The sequence below is a fragment of the Rhipicephalus microplus genome, chromosome X (assembly GCF_043290135.1).
Source record: "Rhipicephalus microplus isolate Deutch F79 chromosome X, USDA_Rmic, whole genome shotgun sequence".
Taxonomy (NCBI): domain Eukaryota; kingdom Metazoa; phylum Arthropoda; class Arachnida; order Ixodida; family Ixodidae; genus Rhipicephalus; species Rhipicephalus microplus.
In genome coordinates this window covers 285,948,289-285,968,762 of record NC_134710.1, presented here as the reverse complement: position 1 = coordinate 285,968,762, position 20,474 = coordinate 285,948,289, and the positions used below count along the sequence as shown (strand labels likewise).

Here is a 20,474-nt window from a genome sequence, read left to right as displayed (position 1 = left end):
TTATGCGTTGAAAAAAATTCCTGTGCCTGTAAGGTTGTGGGGTTGTACCACTGTAACCTTGTTCGGCTAAGGCTGCGGTCGCGCTTCACATCTAAGTTGACTTGTTTGGGCTATTGTTGATAAAATTCTGTAGCTATGTGGATCAGTGCATTTAAAAGCTTGCCTAGAGATGCGTTTGTATCATACCTTTGTACCGCCATGGTAAATACAGCTACTAATCTGCCACCATAGCACATACCACCTCGCGTAGCTCCAGTTGTGAGTAACGGGTAACGAACATCTAATTCGCTGTATTCCAGGACGGGGGTCACCACAATAATCGCTCTGTCAGCTGTTTCACTTTTGTGCTTCCTTTAATAAAGGGGAGGACTGCACTTCACATCGGTCACTGTTACACCGTCCTCATACAGCATGTATAGGTGACAAAGTACGTTCTCATTACCTTTGTCGGCCTAAAAAACGGGAACAGCAAGGCTCTGCGTGTTGCACTGCCGGTTAACTATTGAGTGCTTCTATGCGCTAAATAGCACAGAGCCTTTGGAAGCAGATTGTTTCCTATAGATCTTACTGAATGAATATCCTGACGTTTCTCAAAGACGCGTGGAGTTTCCCGTATATTGCTACAAATCGGAGATGCCTCATCCTGCTTCGAACAGTTGTTCCAGTGGGATTTCGTGCCAAGGCAGATTGTTCAGGCCTCAATTGGCAATGGGCCGTATATAATTCTTCCCAATGTTTCAATATTTATCCTCTCACCTCCGCCCAATTTTTCTAGGGATGACGAGCCGTGGAGAGTACGTCGTAAAATGATACTGCAATCCTTTCACGTCCGCATCCTGGAGGACTACAGTCCCATTATGGACAAAAGAGGCAAGAGACTCATACGAAAACTCAAGAATAGGAGCGGCGAGTACTTCGACTTTCTTCCTGTGCTCCGCGCAGCAACCTTCGGAGTACTCTTCGGTGAGCCGCTTTTCTGAACGAATGAACAATCACAAAACTGCACTAGCGAGACTATAAATTCTGCTGATTTGAATTGTAGCATAGCTGCAAGCAGGTAAACATATGAACATAAGTATAAACATATATGCGGATATATCCTAGTTGTTTAAAAATGTACCTAAAAATATAGCGAATAAACAATAACTGCAGTAAAAGAATAAATACGAACAATTAACGTGAGTGTACCACTCATTTCGACACACTTTATCTGCGTGCTGGTTCCCGCTAACTCCCACATTTTTCAAACAAAATCTGCGCCAACTAGCTGTTAAGCTCTGTCTCATCAGTTTTCTAGACAAGTGCCTTATTGTGTCTGAGTTTTATGCCTATGAGGTACCCGATACTAGACACGTATTGATGCGCGTCAGTGCTCGTTACCACGGAGGAGTGGCAGTGAAATATTATTAACGCTTCCAGAAATATAGGTTGAATAACCCTAATTTTATTTGATAAAAGAGTGTCTAGAAATCAACGCAGCACACTGTTTAGTTCATGCGTTACACGTACACAAGCCCACACTACATAAGTGGCCATGCTGAGACTCCCGAATGTATTTACAAGGTTGTTTAGATTATGATTATTTCGAACTACATGCAACATTTCTACAAAATAGGTATGCCTTAAATTTCACCAACTACAGCTCTGTATTAAAAACATTTGTCTTGAAGTCAGTAATTAAAACGTTAGTTAACAAATTTTCGTTACGTTTTCACAACAGTGTCATGTTAGCTGTGGTAAAGTATTTATGCCTGAACATGGCATTTGTCTGCAAAAATGACATTACTGTCATGACATTTTTATAAAAAAAGCTGTATTGGATAAAAAAACACCCAGTATATATGTAAATTTTAGATGTTTTTTTTTATTTCAGAGCTTAAACAGGTAAGATACTGAAATAAACGACATGCCTTGACCAGATTCTCTAACTACAATATGGAACAGAAGGTAGAAAATTCGACGACACCTCGAATATTATGAAGACTTGTCAAATGTCCTGAAAGGCACCCCCTCAAATAAATTGGTACAGTTATGAAACGAAGGAAACAATCGTTGACTTAGAGGCGAGTTTGTGATGCATGCTTGAAATATCTAAAGGAGTTGCGAACAAAAAGCAAACGAAAACTTACCTCACCAAGTAGCGCTGGACGTTGAATGTGTTTGAGAAAATTTCAATTTCCATTACGTGGCCATGTAGAAATTAGCGCAATTGGTACGAAAACAAGGGAAAGAGATCAGCAATAACTTAAGATAATAGATATATCATACTTCACAAAAGGTTTCTTTAGAGAAGCAGATACTATCGTTGTCGCTCTCTCTCTCTTTGTTTTTTACAGAAACGACAATGGGTGTTGATTATAACGAAGATGGTGTCGAAACAATAGAATACCTGAAAATTCATGACGCGTAAGTTTTGTTATGACAATTCTGAGGTTGAAAAACAAAGTCGAATATTCGCTTAGGCATCTGAAAACTTTCACATGCATCTCTAGAATCTGCCAAAGCATCCTTAAACGGCTCACGAATTTTCATCACTGGTTTGACTGCGTTTATGCACTCAGCAAGGACTACAAGGAGATGTCGAAATACGTGGAAGAAGCGAAGGACTTTGTGAGCAACGTAAGTATAGTATACTTACCTAGTCACCTTCAGTTGCTTGGTTTTCGGGGATTCTCTTTGTGAAAAGTCCTATGGAACCCGGTTACTTCTTCAAGGCAAAACGGAAAGACAAGGAAAAAATAAAAACGGGATACACTTTAGTCTATAGCAGGGGTTTGAAAATCAGCTCGGCTAGTGGGCCACAGCCACGAATTTTCGTATACCTCGTAGGACGGCACAGAAAATAATGTAGGCGCAGGGGGGAGGGGGGGAAGGGTTCATATTACGAGAACTAATTCGATGCCAATTTTCAAAACCAAAGGCTCTTTGAATCTATCTATCTATCTATCTATCTATCTATCTATCTATCTATCTATCTATCTATCTATCTATCTATCTATCTATCTATCTATCTATCTATCTATCTATCTATCTATCTATCTATCTATCTATCTATCTATCTATCTATCTATCTATCTATCTATCCATCTATCTATCTATCTATCTATCTATCTATCTATCTATCTATCTATCTATCCACTTACGTCTTGGTGCTCTCGCGATCGCCCACCTAAGTTGGCATGAACCGAAATTAGTACGGGAGGGAAGATGGCTCGACGATTATGACGCGCTGGTAAAGACATAAATGATGTCACAATCTCGTCGCAAAACTTTCCCGCCAGAAAATGACACATACTCTCCCGCGGGTTTGTGCCACTGGTATGCGTGTATGTTCCACAAGTGATTGGCGTTGTTGTTAGAGTATCAGCTTCACGTGCAAGAGGCCCGTGGTTCAAATCCCGGTGCTGTACGATTCCCCACCGGGCTTGAAAAATATCCGCGAGATGATGAAATCGCATAAAGAGGCCTGGGTGCGGTCACACTGCTGTCCGCCGCCGGTAACGCACTCCCTCACAAGAGAAGAATTTACAGCCCTGGTGCTGTTTCTGGCCACTACCTCCCACACAAACACGCTAATTAACACTCGGTTCTCCGTCCCCAGCGGCTACGAAGCAACAAGACCACGTCGGTAGTCATATCTGTGAAGCAGCAGAGGGGGCTAAGAATCTCTGGGTCTGGAGAGGCAGCCATTCGAAGCTCAACTTGACAACGTAAACGCTAGAACCTTATCTAGTGAGCTAAGTCTAGCTGTCCTATTTTAGGAGCTAGAGGGTGTTAAATTGGATGTCATAAGACTCAGTGAATTTAAGAGGACAGGTGAGGCCTATACAGCACCATAGAATGGGGCCGTCTTTGGCAATCGTGGCTTCGCTGACAGAACAGAAGGGGGAGGGGGGGTTCTTATTCAGAGAAATATAGCTGGCAACATAAAGGAATACTACAACATTCATAAAAGGGTAGTGGTATTGGAATAACCATAATAAGATTCAAGATGAAGGTAGTACAGGCCTATGCACCTACATCCAGCCATGATGACGTATTAGTTGAAAGCTTCTTTGAAGACGTGGCATCGGCAAATAATAATGTAAAAAACACAGTTTACTATACTGATGGGCGACCTGAAGGTCAAAGTAGGGAAGAAGCAGGCTGAAGACCAGACAGTAGAGGACTATGACATCGGTACTAGAAATGTCAGAGGGAAGTTGTAAGTAGAATTCGCTGAACGCAATAATTTACAAATTTTGAATGCCTTCTATATAAAACTAGTGAAGCGTAAGACATAAATGAGCCCTAATGGCGAGAGTAAGAACGAAATAGACTTTATACTGAGTGCACACCAAGGCATCGTGCAGGATGTGGAAGTGATCGGCAAAGTACGATTCAGTGACCATAAAATGATAAGTTCCCCAATTCGCCTAGAATTGAAGAATGAACGAAAGAAACTGATAACAAGAAGCCGATAAATCTCTAGCACTGAGAGAGAAAGTACAGAAATTCAGTCTCTCTTCAGAACAGGTACTCGGCTCGTAAAAACCGGCCTTAGCGTTGACGCAATGAGTGATAATTTCACTGGTGTCATTACGGAGCGTGAAGTGAATGTTGGAGGTATGGTAGTAGGACAAAACACTAGCAAGCTCTCCCAGGAAACGGAGAACCTCATTAAAAAATGCCAAAGCATGAAAGACTCAAACACAACAGACAAAATAGAGCTGACCGAGCTTTATAAGTTCATTAAAAACCTAAGGTATCTGATGTAATGACGTATAACATGGAAAGAGTTAACATATAACATACTCTAAAGAACGAAGGAAGCGTCATGGCGGTGAAGAGGAAAGTTGGCATAAGCGAAAACCAGATCTATGCACTAAGGGACAAGAAGGTCCAAGCAACTATCAATATGGTTAATATAGTTCACATAGCAGACGAGTTTTACAGAGATCTGTACAGTAGCTGGGGCAACCCCGACCATAATAGAAGTAACCAAGATGACATCCCACCAGTAATAATAGTAGAGGTCAGAAAAACCTTAGAGGGAACGCAGAGACTACATTGCTGCTAATTATGAAATATAATCAGGCTTGCTGGAAGGTGGAAGACAGATTGTGTTAGAAAAACTATCCACCCTGTTTACGAAGTGCCTCCTGACGGGGAGGGCACCAGAATCTTGGAATAATGCTTCAGAATCTTGGAACAATGCACCAGAATCTTGGTTCGATTTTTTCAAGGCCTAGAAAAACAGGTATTTTTATGTTTTCTCCTTAGCAGCCGCGGTGAAAGACTGGTTAAGGTGTTCGCCATTCTGATCCGAGGGTCGCGGGTCCGGTTGCACTTCAGTAGAGCCGATATTCTTGAGGCCCGTGTACGTGCAATTTAACGACCCCTGGTGGTTGAAATTTCTGGAGCCCTCAACTTCAGCATGCTACATAAACATATCGCCGTTTTGGCACTTAAAACCCCGCCATATGGTATTCTTCGTCTTTCAGCTTGCCTTGCGTATTGTTGTACGCAATTTTATTTATCATTGGCCTTCTCGTATTATGTTACTGCATTTTTACCATGTTTTATCCTCATTATTATTTTTACATTTTTACTTTCGGTTATATTTTGTCGAGTAGGTTGTATTTCTTTCACTTCTTTCAGTTTTTCAGTCCTAACATGAAAACGTTATGGTTGATCCTTGGAGCGTTGAGAAATTGCTGATCATTATTAATAAACAATAGCGTTAAAGAGTTCGTTTGGCAGAAATTCCAGCGTTGGCTGATGTGAGCGAAAAATCATCACCTTATGTGTGGCCCCAAAATCGAGAAGGATGCAAATAACATGAATATGAAATAAATCCTGGGTCAGAGGGGGGATCGAATCCTTGTCGTTTGCGTGGCAAGCGGATGCTCTATAACACACGGCTACGCGTCTGCTTGTAAATACTTTGAAAATAAATGACTCTGCTTGTGAATGCAGTGAAAGTGATGCATGCTTTGCAAACACACGCGTACTGTATACATGCTTCCCAGTACAAAATGAAAGATTGCAGTAATGCGTGGTACAAGTGCCCATTGCGATCGGGCGTTAGCACATGTGATTATCATAATGACGTCGTGGTTTAAAGCCGGTAACCCACTACAAAAGGCACTTACTCTACTGTGGCTGTGTCGTAAGGTCAAGTTGTGAGTGGATAGCAACTTCGAAAAGGTTTCATGCGCTAAGTGTTTGAAGTTCGTACTAGAAGCACAATATCGCTATCGCTTTCAACTCGTAAAAGCGGAGCTTGTGGGTCCAATAATAATAATAATAATAATAATAATAATAATAATAATAATAATAATAATAATAATAATAATAATAATAATAATAATAATGCTTTTATAGTATGATGTGACAATCTTCAACGATGAAACTAGTGGACAAGCACCACCAAGCGGCATATATGGGACCTTTCTGATAGAGGATTTCTTTTGCTTTTCCAGATCCTTCAGAAAAGAATCACCGACTACCGAAAAGGCATCAGAGACACGGTTTCGGAAAATTCTCTACTGGAAGTTCTTCTCCGAATGTGCGTCGACAAAGGCATTCTTAGTGAAATTGATGTTCGAGACGAAATCATCACTATGTTGATTGGGGTAAGCTGCTTCAGCAAAAAACGGCATTTGTCACTGAGAGCATCGCACGTGACATTTATATTACAGCCATTCTTCCCCATTCCCCTTCCCTTTTTTTAGAGTGCCTCTTATACGGGCGCTTTCTTTTCCCGTTGTGGCACGACAAAGCGAGACGTACCAATATAAGGGACTTGATGGTAACATGCATCGGCTTTGCTCCCCCTAGACAAGTGTATATAATAAGCGGAGAAAATTATTCAACAGGAGATTGCATGGTGAATACAAGAGGAAAGAAATAATGCAGCCCCCACTTGAAAGTATATATTGTAATATACTACTTAACGACGTTTCCTTATTTTGCAGGTACTTACCGAACTGGTCCTAAAAACATTCGCTGGCTTTCTCGCTCAATACACTGGGAAGGGAAAAAATGAAATTTCCAATCGCAAATGCGCCAATATAAGCTAAACATCAAAGTGTGTGCTTCGAAGACATTGGGAGTGTCACAGAAAAGCGTTTGCCTGGCTTTGGTAATGAGTGAACCAAGACAGGTAAACAACAACCTTAGCATTAAAAAAATCATGCGTACTTTACCTAACTGTGATACTTGATAGTGCATATAATTGGTTAGAAGTACTTGTACATTTACTTGTATGTGAATGTACATGCTCGAATATGACAGAAAAGAATATATATATATATATATATATATATATATATATATATATATATATATATATATATATCGCATACATCTTCATACATGCGAAACATTTATGCAAAGCATGACAACGTTTGAATAAATTGTGCGCAGCACCCGTGCCTCTCCTAAACACTCACATTTCCGTGTTGAATGATTGAATGTGTCGTGAACATCTGATAAACGATATGAGTGTCTTTTGCATGCAAATAAGTACTAAAAGAGACAAATGATTTGTCCACATCTTTCGTGAGACGAGTAAAAAAGGTTCCTCCTCATGACTTTCTTTCTAGTTAAGTGAAACTGGAGGATTTGGGCGCACCTAGCCCAACCTTTATTCATGCTGTTTTTTTTAACCATCTGCAATGTCTACAATTCTTGTAGTGGCATCTTGCTATAGGAAGTGCGCCTAATATAGGTGATGCTGTATAGTGGTAGAGCACTTCTGGTTTCTTTTAAACTTTTCGTGACCTTTGACGGCTATATTCACATTTTTTACACAAAATGACCGACTACGACTATACTCGTCATCAACAGAAATTGATTCATACGAAACCAATAAAGACTATACTCGCCATAATTGGGTTTCTTGAAGTTCTATCGCAACACTTGTCCATGTTGGGACACTTGTGCTTCGGCTTTAAATTTATTGCCAGTTTGCATTGTATTGTTATGCGGTGAAGCCACCTTCAAGTAACCTTTTTCTACCGTGATTACTGAAACAAAGAAATGTCACTGAATTGAAATCTTCATACAATTTTATTAAAAAGGGGGCTACAAACCGAGCAAAAAAAGATTTGAAGATTCTGGCATGTTCTTCTGCTTTCGGTCGTAAAAGGGTTAACAGCTTCCGTGGCTTGTTTGTGCCCTTTGTCCCGTTTGTTCGCACTGCCAAGCTGTCCCAACGAGCCCTCCTATCAACTCTTCTGCTGTTTCAGCTTTTCGTTGCGCCAGGTAGTGCGAACTGAAATAGGCATAATCATGAAGTGGCACACGCTAGTTTTGTCGCCCTTTTCATCCTCTGCTTCACTCCCAAAACACATCTGCTGGCTTGTCCTGCGTAGAGTGCTCAGCACTACTTGCACAAACTTAGGAGCTAGGTCAAACGCTAGCTCCTCTGGTGGTTCCATCCTTGCGTCACTATAGTGTTCACTTGCTTGCTTGATCCTCTCCTGTGGCTTATACCCAATAAGAGGGATTGGCCAAGAAGCTGGCGCTTACCGTAAGTGAATAATTTAGGATTATCCATGCTAAGAAAATGTGATTACTTTCTTTTGATAAGATGGCATTATTTTGCAGTAGAGAGCCCCTCTACTGTTCACTTCATGAACTCAATGCATCTACCCGTCCAGGGCTTTGACTTCACGGCGACAGGCCTTGCCTTCGCGCTTTACCTGCTTGGCCACCATTCAGATATTCAAAAGAGGGTCCAGGACGAGATGGACGCAGCATTTGGAGATGACTTGGAGAAGTCTCTTGACACGGAAGCGATAAAAGGTCTCACGTACACGGAATGCGTGCTAAAGGTACGTCCTCAATGCGCGAGAGGTCCAACTTGAATAATCGGTTTATAATGAAATATTTGCCGTGTAAGGTGTGTAATGGGTGCGTAGCGCCCAGGCGCAATAACCGCTGGTTATTACGGGTAACTGGCTGGATTTCAAGGGAAGCAAACGCGTGAGAGGGAGACAGAACATTAGGCGAGCAGGAGAAATTAAGAAGTTTGCAAGTATACTATGGCAGAAGAAAGTACAGAAACGGGTTGTCTTAGCGGTACATGGGAAAGGCCTTTGCCATGCAGTTGGAGTAGTCTGACAGACGATGATAAAAAATGTGTGTAAACTTGACTAGTATCAAGCAACATCCTCCAATTTTTTGGAGGGGCAATTCCTACCCCATTTATTGAACAAGTTAGGGTAAATTGACGCCAAGAATAAATTTGCTAAAGGTCTTTTATCCAGATAAAAATAAGTGCTTCTAAGTTATAATGACTTCAAAAGCTACAACAATATTATTAAAATGAAAACTCTTGCTGTTGAATATTGCAATGTATATTCATTCACTTCCTTAAGTGCTTTCTTGCCGGTTTGAACGTCCTTATGTCTGTCTGAGGCTATAAAATTTCGATGTCATATGATGACGCCGTCAGATGACGTCATGTTATACTTCATTATGGTGTCGTCATGATGACGTCACAATCGTGCTGATATGTGATGTCATCACGTAGTGACAAGTTTTTGCATCCCTCGTGCTGACACCGATGCTGACGACGCGGACAGTATTTACATTTTCAGGTTTGATGAAGTGTCTAAGCTTTTTGGCTTAACCCCTTAGATACCGGTTTCTTTTTTTTATTATATCCTGAAAACAGTGGAAATTTTTAATTCTACTAATTTGCATAAATAACACTGAAAACTTCATCGTAAACGAGCTTTTAGTTTACAAGATATGGCCCGTGACCGTATGGTCACGCTGGGTTCTTAGGCTACAGCAAAAATGAAAAAAAAACGTCTAATTAGATTTCAGGCCTTGGTGATGATGATATGTGGGGTGTAACGTCCCCAAATAACTATATGCTTATGAGAGACGCCGTAATGGAGGGCTCCGGAAATTTAAACCACCTGGGGTTCTTTAACGTGCACCCAAATCTGAGCACACGGGCTTACAGCATTTTCGCCTCCATCGAAAATGCAGCCGCAGCAGCCGGGATGCGATTCCGCGACCTGCGGGTAAGCAGCCGAGTACATTAGCCACTACACCACCGCAGCGGGGCTAAATTTCAGGCCTTGACACATCGCGAAAAATAAATTTAGGGATTCATTGGGCACTCAATGGGTAATGCTATAAGGCATTAGATGCATATGCCGACGTCGCATTTACTGCACAGTGTAGTCACCGTGCTGTTGCCGTTTTTTCATTGCACCTGCGCGTTTTGCCGTTAGGCACAGTTTCGACGAAGTGGACGGTTTTCTCATTCAAAATGTGCACCACAAAACGCACTTTGAGCAAGCATCGACGTTGTTTGACGGTCAGTTTTTTTTTAGCTTGGTATCTCACCTTAACTGATAGCTTTGAGGAAGATACATCCGAAATTCAAGTTCAGTGACGTTTGATTATGAGCTGCGAAGCACTACACGTTGCTTATGACTACCTCCCAACGTGAATGTTGCTCTTTACCACTTTTTTTTCGATGAATTGCAACCCGGTAGGTTTTTTTCTTCATTGTTGCAATCCAGTAAGTGCCTACGTTAGCATCCGCCTGGTCAGTGCTCTCGTGAAGCAGTTATATCGGGTAACAGCATTAGAGTGAGAAACTTTTATTTTCTTCTGTGCACTTGAGGGTAACTTTGTGTCATGGCTTTCATCTCCTACACCTGAGTAGATAATTCAATTGGTTATCCCTCGCCTGTTTCTTCATACTCTGCTTCATCTTAATCACAGTCGCATCCATCATTGCGATGTCCATCTGCAAGCACATGTTAAGCGCCTGCTCTAAGCTACCTATAAGGCTCCCTGCAATTTAGGTGCACAAAATGCCAGGGGGTGAAAATTGCAGAGCCCGCAACAATGGCGCTCCTCCTAATCATATCGCTGTTTTGCGATGTTAAAATCCAAGAGGTATTTTTTATTATACTTGAATTTTCAATGAGACAACCGGAATCCTAACCTGCACCATCTTTGTCTGACTATGTGGTAGCCTCTGATAGCTAGTAAATGTAGATAGTCAACACATATTTTCGTTTTCTTGGGGTATTCTGGTGCTATATATTTTATAATGAACCTGAGAGTACAGTAAATTTGCGCATGAGTGCCGCGGAATCAACCTACATAGAGCGTTCAATTATGTGACGTACTTGAAGGAAATACGGAACCTAAAAGCCTATAGCGTGACCCATGGTAGCACGTAAAGTAACACGCTTGTTCGCAAGGAGGACATTGCTTAATTTACTTCAAATAATCATCGAAGATCTCACAGTGCAGGTCCTCTTTAGGATCATGTGCGCCATGCTATTGAAAAAGTAATAATACAAAAAATATCTATTTACCCGAAGGTGCGTTGCATGCCGACGCGGAGAAACGTAAAACCACTATTTCGCGCCTGCTTTAGCACCTCCCCAATAAACATAGAAAACTTCGGCCACATGTTATCTTTAAGGAGTACCCTATAAGCAATCGCAAGGTATATTACTGGTATTCTGGAAAGGTTTTTTAAAGCTGCATAAAGTAAAATGTTTTGTAAGGAAATGCGTGACCATATGGTAGCGCTGGTTCCTAATGGTTTGACAATACTACTTCGGCAGGTGTGCCCGCAGCTGGCACATGATCTTTCCAGTATCGTGACAAATACACAAGCAGCTCGTTCATACATGTTATAGGTATAATGCATGCATCTTCGGCAAGATCAAGAGCAGATGATTGCGAATATTGCCTGGGTATTTTGCGACGTATTGACATCTTACTTTGGACACCTGGAACATGAAACCGTAACACCTATAACAATAACCTGCAACCGCAGACGTCAGGTCTCTGTTGTCTATTTGATCAGTTGCGGTATACAGAGTCTTTAATTGTGAATGAATGTTAAACTAAATGTAGGAACAGCGCCACCTAAAAGTAGTTACTTCGTAATTATGGAAGCGAAAAAAAAACAAGGACAGAAAAAAGCGCTGACTTCAGCAAATCTTTTGCCCCGCCGCGGTGGTCTAGTGGCTAAGGTACTCGGCTGCTGACCCACAGGTCGCGGGTTCAAATACCGGCTGCGGCAGCTGCATTTCCGATGGAGGCGGAAATGTCGTAGGCCCATGTGGTCAGATTTGGGTGCACGTTAAAGAACCCCAGGTGGTCAAAATTTCCGGAGTCCTCCACTACGGCGTCTCTCATAATCATATGGTGGTTTTGGGACGTTAAACCCCACAAATCAATCAAATTCAACAAATTTTTGTTGAAAGTCAGCGCTCTTTTCTGGCCCTGTTTTTTTTTCCCTTCCACAGTTACGAAATAAATACTTCTAGGTTGTGCTGTTCATACATTAACTTATGTCCTACTAACTTGCCTAATATACCACGCTTCATCACTGTTGAAGTTTGGAACACGTTGCTTTATGTTCATTCGGCTAGTTATTATTGCTCACAAAAATGCACTGAGCGTTAGGTATATATCTTTTTCACTGCATTTCAGCAATTCTACACTAGAATTTGAGATAGAAGTAGCTTTCATAAACGCGCATCTCTTTTTTTAAGCAAAATAATTAACAAATGTTTCATTAACTGTGGAGAAGCTTGCCAGGCAATTGTAGAGAATATTATAATACATGTTACACTTACATGTGTGAAATCACATCGATTACACAAAAAAGTACATGTATTTAAAATGAAAGAATGTATCCAACTACGGTGCTCGTCATTTACAAAAGTACTCTACCAAACCGACCATTTAACATCTTATCCCTATTTATTGTTAATTTCAAGACAGGTGATTCGACCATCTGTTTTATGAATAAGATATTTCAGATTTTATATACACCATCAAAAGAAGGTAGTTTAGATATATGGAAATCGAGAGCCGTATATGCAGAAAATCTGGAGAATGGTCGGGGCAATGACGTCGCGGCGCGGCGATGACGCCGGCCACCACGCCTCCACTCCGGTGGCGTCCGCCATATTTATGCTTTCTGCGCAACGCCGGCCCAGCTGTGGATTTGTACGCGCTGTTAATTCGTGAAATGTAGCGCTGCAAAATAAATTGCGAAAGCGAAATAGTGCAAGAAAGTTGTTATACAAGTTTAATAAAGAATATGACGAGAATTAGACGTGTTCAAATAATCGAAAAACTGCCCTCTACAGTTGTGTACGCCGATTCCAGTGCACAACGTTCCACGCAATGCGCTTTCTGCACTGTGCTTTTGGAGCACAGCTTTTAGGCAACCGTTCGCCACGTTTAGAGTAACTGCGAGTTGGGCGTGTTGTTTTAAACCTGTGCTGTGTTCTTCATAAGACTCCGTTTTCTTTGAGCGCTTCGCAATCATGAGGGCTCTTACGTTGACCGGCTTCGTCTGCGCAACCAATAGAGCAAACGAAGACGAGAAACATGAAGAGCGGAGTCTGTCGACATCACGATCCACAGCCTCTACCATCGCTTTATTCTTTTCGCACGCACGCTGGCCCTTCGGTCGGAGCTCGTGCACATGCAAGGCTGGCAGATGCAGAGCGAGCATTTTCGCTTGTCGTAACGGAGATGTCAGCGTTTCGCTTGGTCCGCGACGCCTGCAATGCACAAAGTGATGTGGGTAGCGCTCTAGCACAGACAATTTCTGTGGGCAATATGTAACGAATGTTACGACGGTACAACTGCCGATAGCCAGAACTTCAAACTTGGTTGGTGTTGCCTTAACTCAAAGCAGCACTCAGAATTTGCATGAAAGAGTATCGTAATAATCGGTGACTTTTCATTTCATAAAGACCTGTGGGGTTGCGTCTATTTCGGTTTCTATAGAATAAATTTCTTGAAGCCCAGGTTCAGTAATAACGATACTTGGTAATGTTTCTGACACTGAAGATATTTTTCGTGCGGTTCGGACGGCGCTTCCCTGCACAGTGATGTGAGAAGTTTTTCGACCCTGCGATGATGCTCACTCTGAAGTTAGAGTTAAACTATTGAGTCGACTATATAAATGATAATGTTTTCTTTATTTGCTGCGGGAACGGAGTATCAGTGAGTGTGCAAGGTCGATCACTACAGCCACGGTGACTGCAGCCAACAATCCGATCTCCCATGCCCACGCTCTCAACAGTGAGAGGGTGTTCATGCAAGCAGGCTGTTGAATGACGACACAACCTCACGCGTGAATGCACGGAACATGGCATAAAATAATTGCCATGAACACGCGCGCGCATTACGATACCGAGCCTAACGGAACCGACAGAGCTTTGCACAAGACCCACACACCCACAGTGCCTACAGACCTGCCAACGACGGCACAGAGAGAGCGTTTACGTCACGAGAAGTGGGCGGCTCTCGGGCGGGGCACGGAGTGGCGCGGTGAGCGGTGATATGAAAGAATCGCCGAACTCTCCCGAATGGTATATATGGCTCTGTGTAAATCTAGAATTCCTTTAGTAGCATATAGGGTAACTCTGTGTAAATCTAAGTAGCAGCGCCATCTCATGAAGAGAACTTTGTTGTAATTTGATATATAACGAAGATATCTTACAGCCTAATCAAAACTTATTTGCAGCTTTTATTTTCACCCTCCCTTTCTCTAGGAAGCATTGAGGCTCTACCCTCCGGGGCCACTTCTGAGCCGTTTGGTAACAAGAGACACGAAAATTGGTACGTTGTTCATTTTGCCACGTTTTCATACTTGTTACGCCCCACAACAAAAGAATGAGAAAAACCCTACCCGCAGTTGTTGAACCTGGAAATGCTGTTTCTTGGTTAAAACGTACTGTTGCGCTTTCACTGACTCAAATGCGATCATCTCGAACTTTCGTCATACTTCTCTGCGTTCTTCGGCACCATTTAATAGTCGCGTTCCTGGGGGACATAATAACTTTCACGAGTGTAATGACCGGGGGGCATCATGTCAGCTTTTGGAGCAAAAACAGCTTTCTAGACTCATAAGAGGGTCATTATAACTGCTAATCAATCCAAAGTATCCGCGCAACAGCTCATATTGACATAACTCTTACATTCGCGAGAGTAGCTGAGAAGTCCAACAGTCGCAAGAAGTGTATACCAGGTTTACTTTTCAGAAAGAGAAGTCAGGGTGTTTGGATCAGGCTTGTCAACATCTTAGCAGGATGAAGTTTTCCAAGCATAAAACAAGTACTATTATTGCAATATGGAATCAGCGTATGTCACAGTGTTCATTCAACGTGACTATTTGAGAATAATAAGTTACATATTCAAAAAAATTTGTATTACTGAAATATAAAGTGTCCTAGCATGCCCATTGCGACTTTCACTTAGAGCTAAAGAAATTGCACTTGATCATGACTAACTTACGTTATTCCACTTACAGTAAGAAAAAAAACGATTCCTAGATGCACATTACCACTCCTACGTTCACTTCCTGTTTCCACTACCAATGAGTACTTTTTCCTATTCAATTCTGGTTCACTTCAGGTTATATGTCTTTTAAAATGTCTTAAAGGCATACATTTTCGGTCAGAATGAAATGATAGTGCACATCATGGACAATATACCATCTTACACAAAGTGTCTGGATGAAGTTTACGAAGAAGCATCGCTTCATGCACATCGGATCATGGGGTGAAAGACGAAGATGCGCAGAAACTTCGTTGTATGCCGATTCGGGAAATAAAAACACGTTGTATCTGCGATTAAAAAGAAATAGACTTCATGACCTTTTGCGAGTAGTCGAGTTCAAAAATTTGCGTTTTACCATCAGCCAAAGAGAACCTAATCACTAGCTATTGATCTGCGTTGAAGCGAGCGTGGGCTTACCTTTATTGCGGAAACACCCGTGAGCCGGTGTTTCATAACGACATTTATTGAATTCACCAATTAGTAAGGCATCATGGCGATTTTTGTTCATCGGGTACTATTTAGACAAAAGCACAATTTACAGCTGCTGTTTTTGTTGTCCTCTGAAACTTCAATATTAGCGAGAACAAGCCTTTCTGTGGTTTATGCTGCTGCGCAGCACAGAAGACCTCTAAAGCGATCAAAATGATTCATCTGTATCTCTGTACTTATGTGTAACTATGAGCGATAGAAATAAGAATAACTGGCTTTCATCTCTTGTTGACTGCAACACAAAGCACACGAACAAAAATAAAAGAAAAAGTAACACAAACCAAGGTAAGCACATAAAGTGCAATATCGGTGTCACAGGGCCTCATTTCATAACCGTTAGGGCCGATTCAAATCAGGGTTGATGCAGATACCTGGCATGGCCACCTTTAATAGCAATCAGGCCCAACCTTGATCAAGACGATCGTTATCTGCGGATAGAAATCTCTCAGACTGCGATTTTGTGAACATCTGGGCCAAACTTAATGCGTATAAGTTTTGACTATCTAACAGCGACGATTCTTCATCGCGATCTAGAAATACGATACTGATGTGTCCCTATTCGCTATTAAAGGCTCCCGCCTGACACCGGTACAACAGTTTTTTTTCTAAATTGTATTGTAACACACAAAAATATAAATAAGAACATTATGAAAAGAGTTCGAACTGCTTGGAGATGAACCCTCGTATACTGTTTTTTCCCATGCAGTGCTGCACGAAAGAGTTAACCCCTCCATATTGTTGGCTATTTGACACCGCAATATTTGTGCACGTTCCAATGAGCGCTAATAATCGGCGCTCACGTCCCTGGTGGGCACGTTAGTAATATTTGCTGGAGTGTGAAAATTAGTTCAGTAATTTGTTTTACTGTCCCAGAGTTACCCAAAAAAAACAATCTGTTTAGGCGCATAGAACACAAACCAAAATTGGGAAGACAGAAGGGCCGAAACAATACGCCGACACGAAGCGCTGACTTGTTTCCTGTCTTCTAATTTGTAATCATGAACTTCACAGTAGTAGACGGGGAAAATTTTCAACTTGTTGAATTCATAGTTCCAGATAAAGTTTAAGAAACTATATACTTGTTTAGACAATTCGTTTTATTGAAGTGGCCCTGCAATATTTTTTTTGATTTATAATAGAATAAACTACCTATGAGCACAAGAATCTCTACAAATCACATCGCGCAATTTTTTCTTATTAGCAAGTATTCGTCACACTCTCCAGGCCCTTTCTCTCTCTCCTTTCGTTTGAGTGAGCGCTCTGAAAGCTGCGCAGTGAGGAAGATGACATATGACAATATGCATCCCTTCATCAGCTCCCGTAACGAACTTGAGCCCTTTTATGAGCAAAACACCTTAGGGTCCAGTCTTGTGCTTTGTGCATTGCGTGTTGTTCTTCGTGCGTACGGCACAGAACATGCGAGGTATGCAAGGTGCCCACTATACACCCACCGCAACTTTTATGAAGTACGGAAGCACCCGCTATGCGAATCAGAACAAAATAAAAGGTCACAAATCCGTAAAAACACTGACATTAAAGCCCCCCTCAACCAAAGCGAACGACAAAGTAACATGAACAAAAGAAATGTCCGTTATCCAGAACAAAATAAAAGACCCAAACAACCTAAAAGCACCGACATTCAAGCAGAAATCGCTGCTTTGAAAACTAACTTTAAATTCTAGACCGAATGCCTCAATATAACGTATGGCTCATGTGTTCTTGAGAGCCTGGATTACCCATCGGCCACGCTTTATCAGCATGCATGCTGAAAAAGTGTTTAAGGATCCCTCCCTATAAGTGTGCCTTTGAGTATTGTATATTCATTCCATCTCCCTGTTTTTCTCGCAGGACGGCACACCATTCCCCGAGGCACAGTGGCCGTCATGGCTTTCTATTTTCTTCAGAGACATCCTAGGTACATTGAGCACCCAGACTGCTTCATACCTGAAAGATTCATGGGCGTCAAAAGCATGCCGGCATTCGCTTATGCACCCTTCTCCGCGGGACCTAGAAACTGCATTGGTAAGCCACAAGTTTGAGGACAGTTCGCGCTTGCGCTATTTAAGAGTTAAACTTCAAAGCTACAACACAAACTTTTGATTAAAAATATTCTTTCGTGGCAGGGGGATCAAAGTAAGCACCAGCTTCTTGATATACATGAATAACTTTTACCAAAGTGAACAGCCGTTTGTGTTTCAAAAATATAACCTTAATGCTACAAATTATTTATCAAAATTGCACTATGAAAGTAACATGTTATCAAGCGTAACTTGGTATTAAGTAAGATGACGCTCGCATAGTCCGTGAAAGCTCATTACCGCGGTCGCTTTTCCAGATAATCACGCAGACTTATTATTTTTTCACAATTATCTCCCTTTGGGAGGTAACAAGGTGACAAAATAATACTTCAGTCCTTCAATCTTGTTTTTTGTTATTTCTGTCTACTTTTTTGTTTCGCTCTCTCTTTTTACAGGACAAAAATTTGCTCTAAGAGAAGAAAAGATTCTTCTCACTCACATTCTGCGCCGCTACACTGTCAGCTCCAAAGTGCCTATCGACAAGCTTGAGTTGGCCGTAGACATGGTGCTGAAGCCCGTTCAAGGTATTGAATTAATGTTCACACCAAGAGTGCTTCCTTCATCAAGCTGAAAGCTGCCGAAGCGAAGCTCACCCACGTACATTTGTCACTTACCTTATCAGATCTTTCACTGTCATCGTGCGTTGAATGTTGCGTGTACATTTCGCCCAAACAAAATAAAGTGTTCTCCAAACGAAACAAATGTAATTATTACCAAGATATTTTGTAATCCTTAAGATCTATGCAATTTATTATCTTCTAGCTTGAACGTAGGCACCTCGGTGTAGCCTTGTTGAGTGGGGGGCTTCTTTAAGAAATGTTTATTCGGTGGATGTCTGATGCACTGAGCAGAAGTTGTGATTGCACCATCTGTATATGTCGTCGCTGTGTTATTAGTTGAATGGTTTAAAGGTTATCAAAATAAATGGCCGGAACAGTACTTCTGATTTCCCTGCCCGTCCATCTCGTTCATATTTCACCCGAGAAGATGCCGGTGCATGACGCTGAGGCTTATTTCTCGGTTGGCTAGATTCCCCGTCTGACACCACATATGACCCCAAGCATATACCGTACCATGACAGTTCCACTTCACATTCCTGTTATTCTGATTGATGCCTCGTTCTTTGACCATTCCTGCCTTTTCCCGCATGACTGCCTGTTTGCGAGATTGAGCCGGTGGTACAGTCGTTGCGCTTGATTCCAATCTACCCACCTGTCGACATAAACCTTATATCAGCTTATGTTTGTACTAAAAATCTATTCCTACATGCCTCAGCTCACTAGCCTGCATGCGCCACCTCAATGTTTGTTGATCAGAGGCGTGAGTTGAAGGGAGAGGCATGGGCCCTTCGCCCCCCGCAAAATACTCCACGGGATGGATGAGTCGCATATTTCATAAAACTGTCTTTAATTCCTGGATTGCAACCATTGGTAATTCATATTTGAAGGTTAAATATCAAAAGGTGCTTCGTAGAACCGATCTTACGGGATATTGGCGCTAAAGAGCATTTACACCACGATCGGGGAAGCTACAGCTTTGCTTCTATTAGCGTGACACATACACAAAGGAAAGATTACACAGACGTAATAAGAAAGGTAGGCGCTAATTCCGACCACCAGGGGTTCTTTAACGTGAACCCATGCTACAACATTTTCGCCTCCATCGAAGATGCAACCGCCGAAGCTAGTATTTGATTCCGCGACCTGCGTTGCGTGTCAGCAGCCGAGTACCTTAGCCACTAGACCACCGCGGTGGGGTGCCACCAATTTACTTTTACGTGCCGCGAGAATACAGACTAATCTTATGGATAAACAACCCATCCGAGCTTCAACACTTCTACAGATTGAAAAGCTGCTTTCACTCCAGAGGACTCACCAGTCGATTCACCAGGGCTCACACAGACTCAGTTCAAGCCGTGAGTCTCTGAGTATGGTGGACGAACATGTTAGTGAGTTTGAGTCCTTAGAAGTCCGGTTGATAAAACATTTACTGAGTGTGAGTTCGAGTGAGTTCGGTTGAGAAAACTCGTTGAGTCGTAGTCCAAGTGAGCTCTCGGAGCAAAATATATTTCTTGAACGAGTCTGAGTTGATTTCAATATTTTCGCCGACCTATGTACAGTGCTGAACTCTCATGTCTATAAAGACAGAGCGTCGCGCGCGGCACAGCACGAGCGACATCTACAGTCACAAATACGTCACATCTGAGCATGTGTGGCGCTAGTGATGTGCCTGCTTTGCAATACTTCACCTCACTTCACATCACTTCATTAACTTAAAGACCCCTGAAGGGGGTGTTATATAAGGGTAGGGTTGTACAAAGATGTAACTGATGTCATAATTTATTAACGAGACAGGTACCTAGATACACTTTGAACAAAATGTGATGGACATGTGATAGAAACGATGTCGCGAGGAAGGCCATTCAATTCTGCAGCTGCGCGACAGAAAAAAAGATGCAGAAAAGTTAGTGGTGCTAGAACGGGGTCGGGAGACTTGAATGTTTGACACCGTGGATGCAACAACAGCTTTGGCCGTCGAAATCGCTCTCAACAATTCAGCGAA

At 42.0% G+C, this 20,474-nt stretch overlaps 1 protein-coding gene across 1 annotated transcript in view; it reads left to right on the top strand.

The window, feature by feature from the left end:
* LOC119161448 (cytochrome P450 4V2) overlaps positions 1-18,614 on the top strand; it is a 29,193-nt gene extending 10,579 nt beyond the window's left edge. Inside the window, exons 4-11 of the mRNA XM_037413917.2 lie at positions 776-963; positions 2,337-2,406; positions 2,493-2,619; positions 6,465-6,617; positions 8,649-8,822; positions 14,559-14,625; positions 17,683-17,856; positions 18,308-18,614. Coding sequence (XP_037269814.2) covers positions 776-963; positions 2,337-2,406; positions 2,493-2,619; positions 6,465-6,617; positions 8,649-8,822; positions 14,559-14,625; positions 17,683-17,856; positions 18,308-18,483 — 1,129 coding nt within the window. The 3' untranslated portion in view covers positions 18,484-18,614. The remainder of the gene's footprint in view (positions 1-775; positions 964-2,336; positions 2,407-2,492; positions 2,620-6,464; positions 6,618-8,648; positions 8,823-14,558; positions 14,626-17,682; positions 17,857-18,307) is intronic.
* Positions 18,615-20,474: the final 1,860 nt, after the last annotated feature.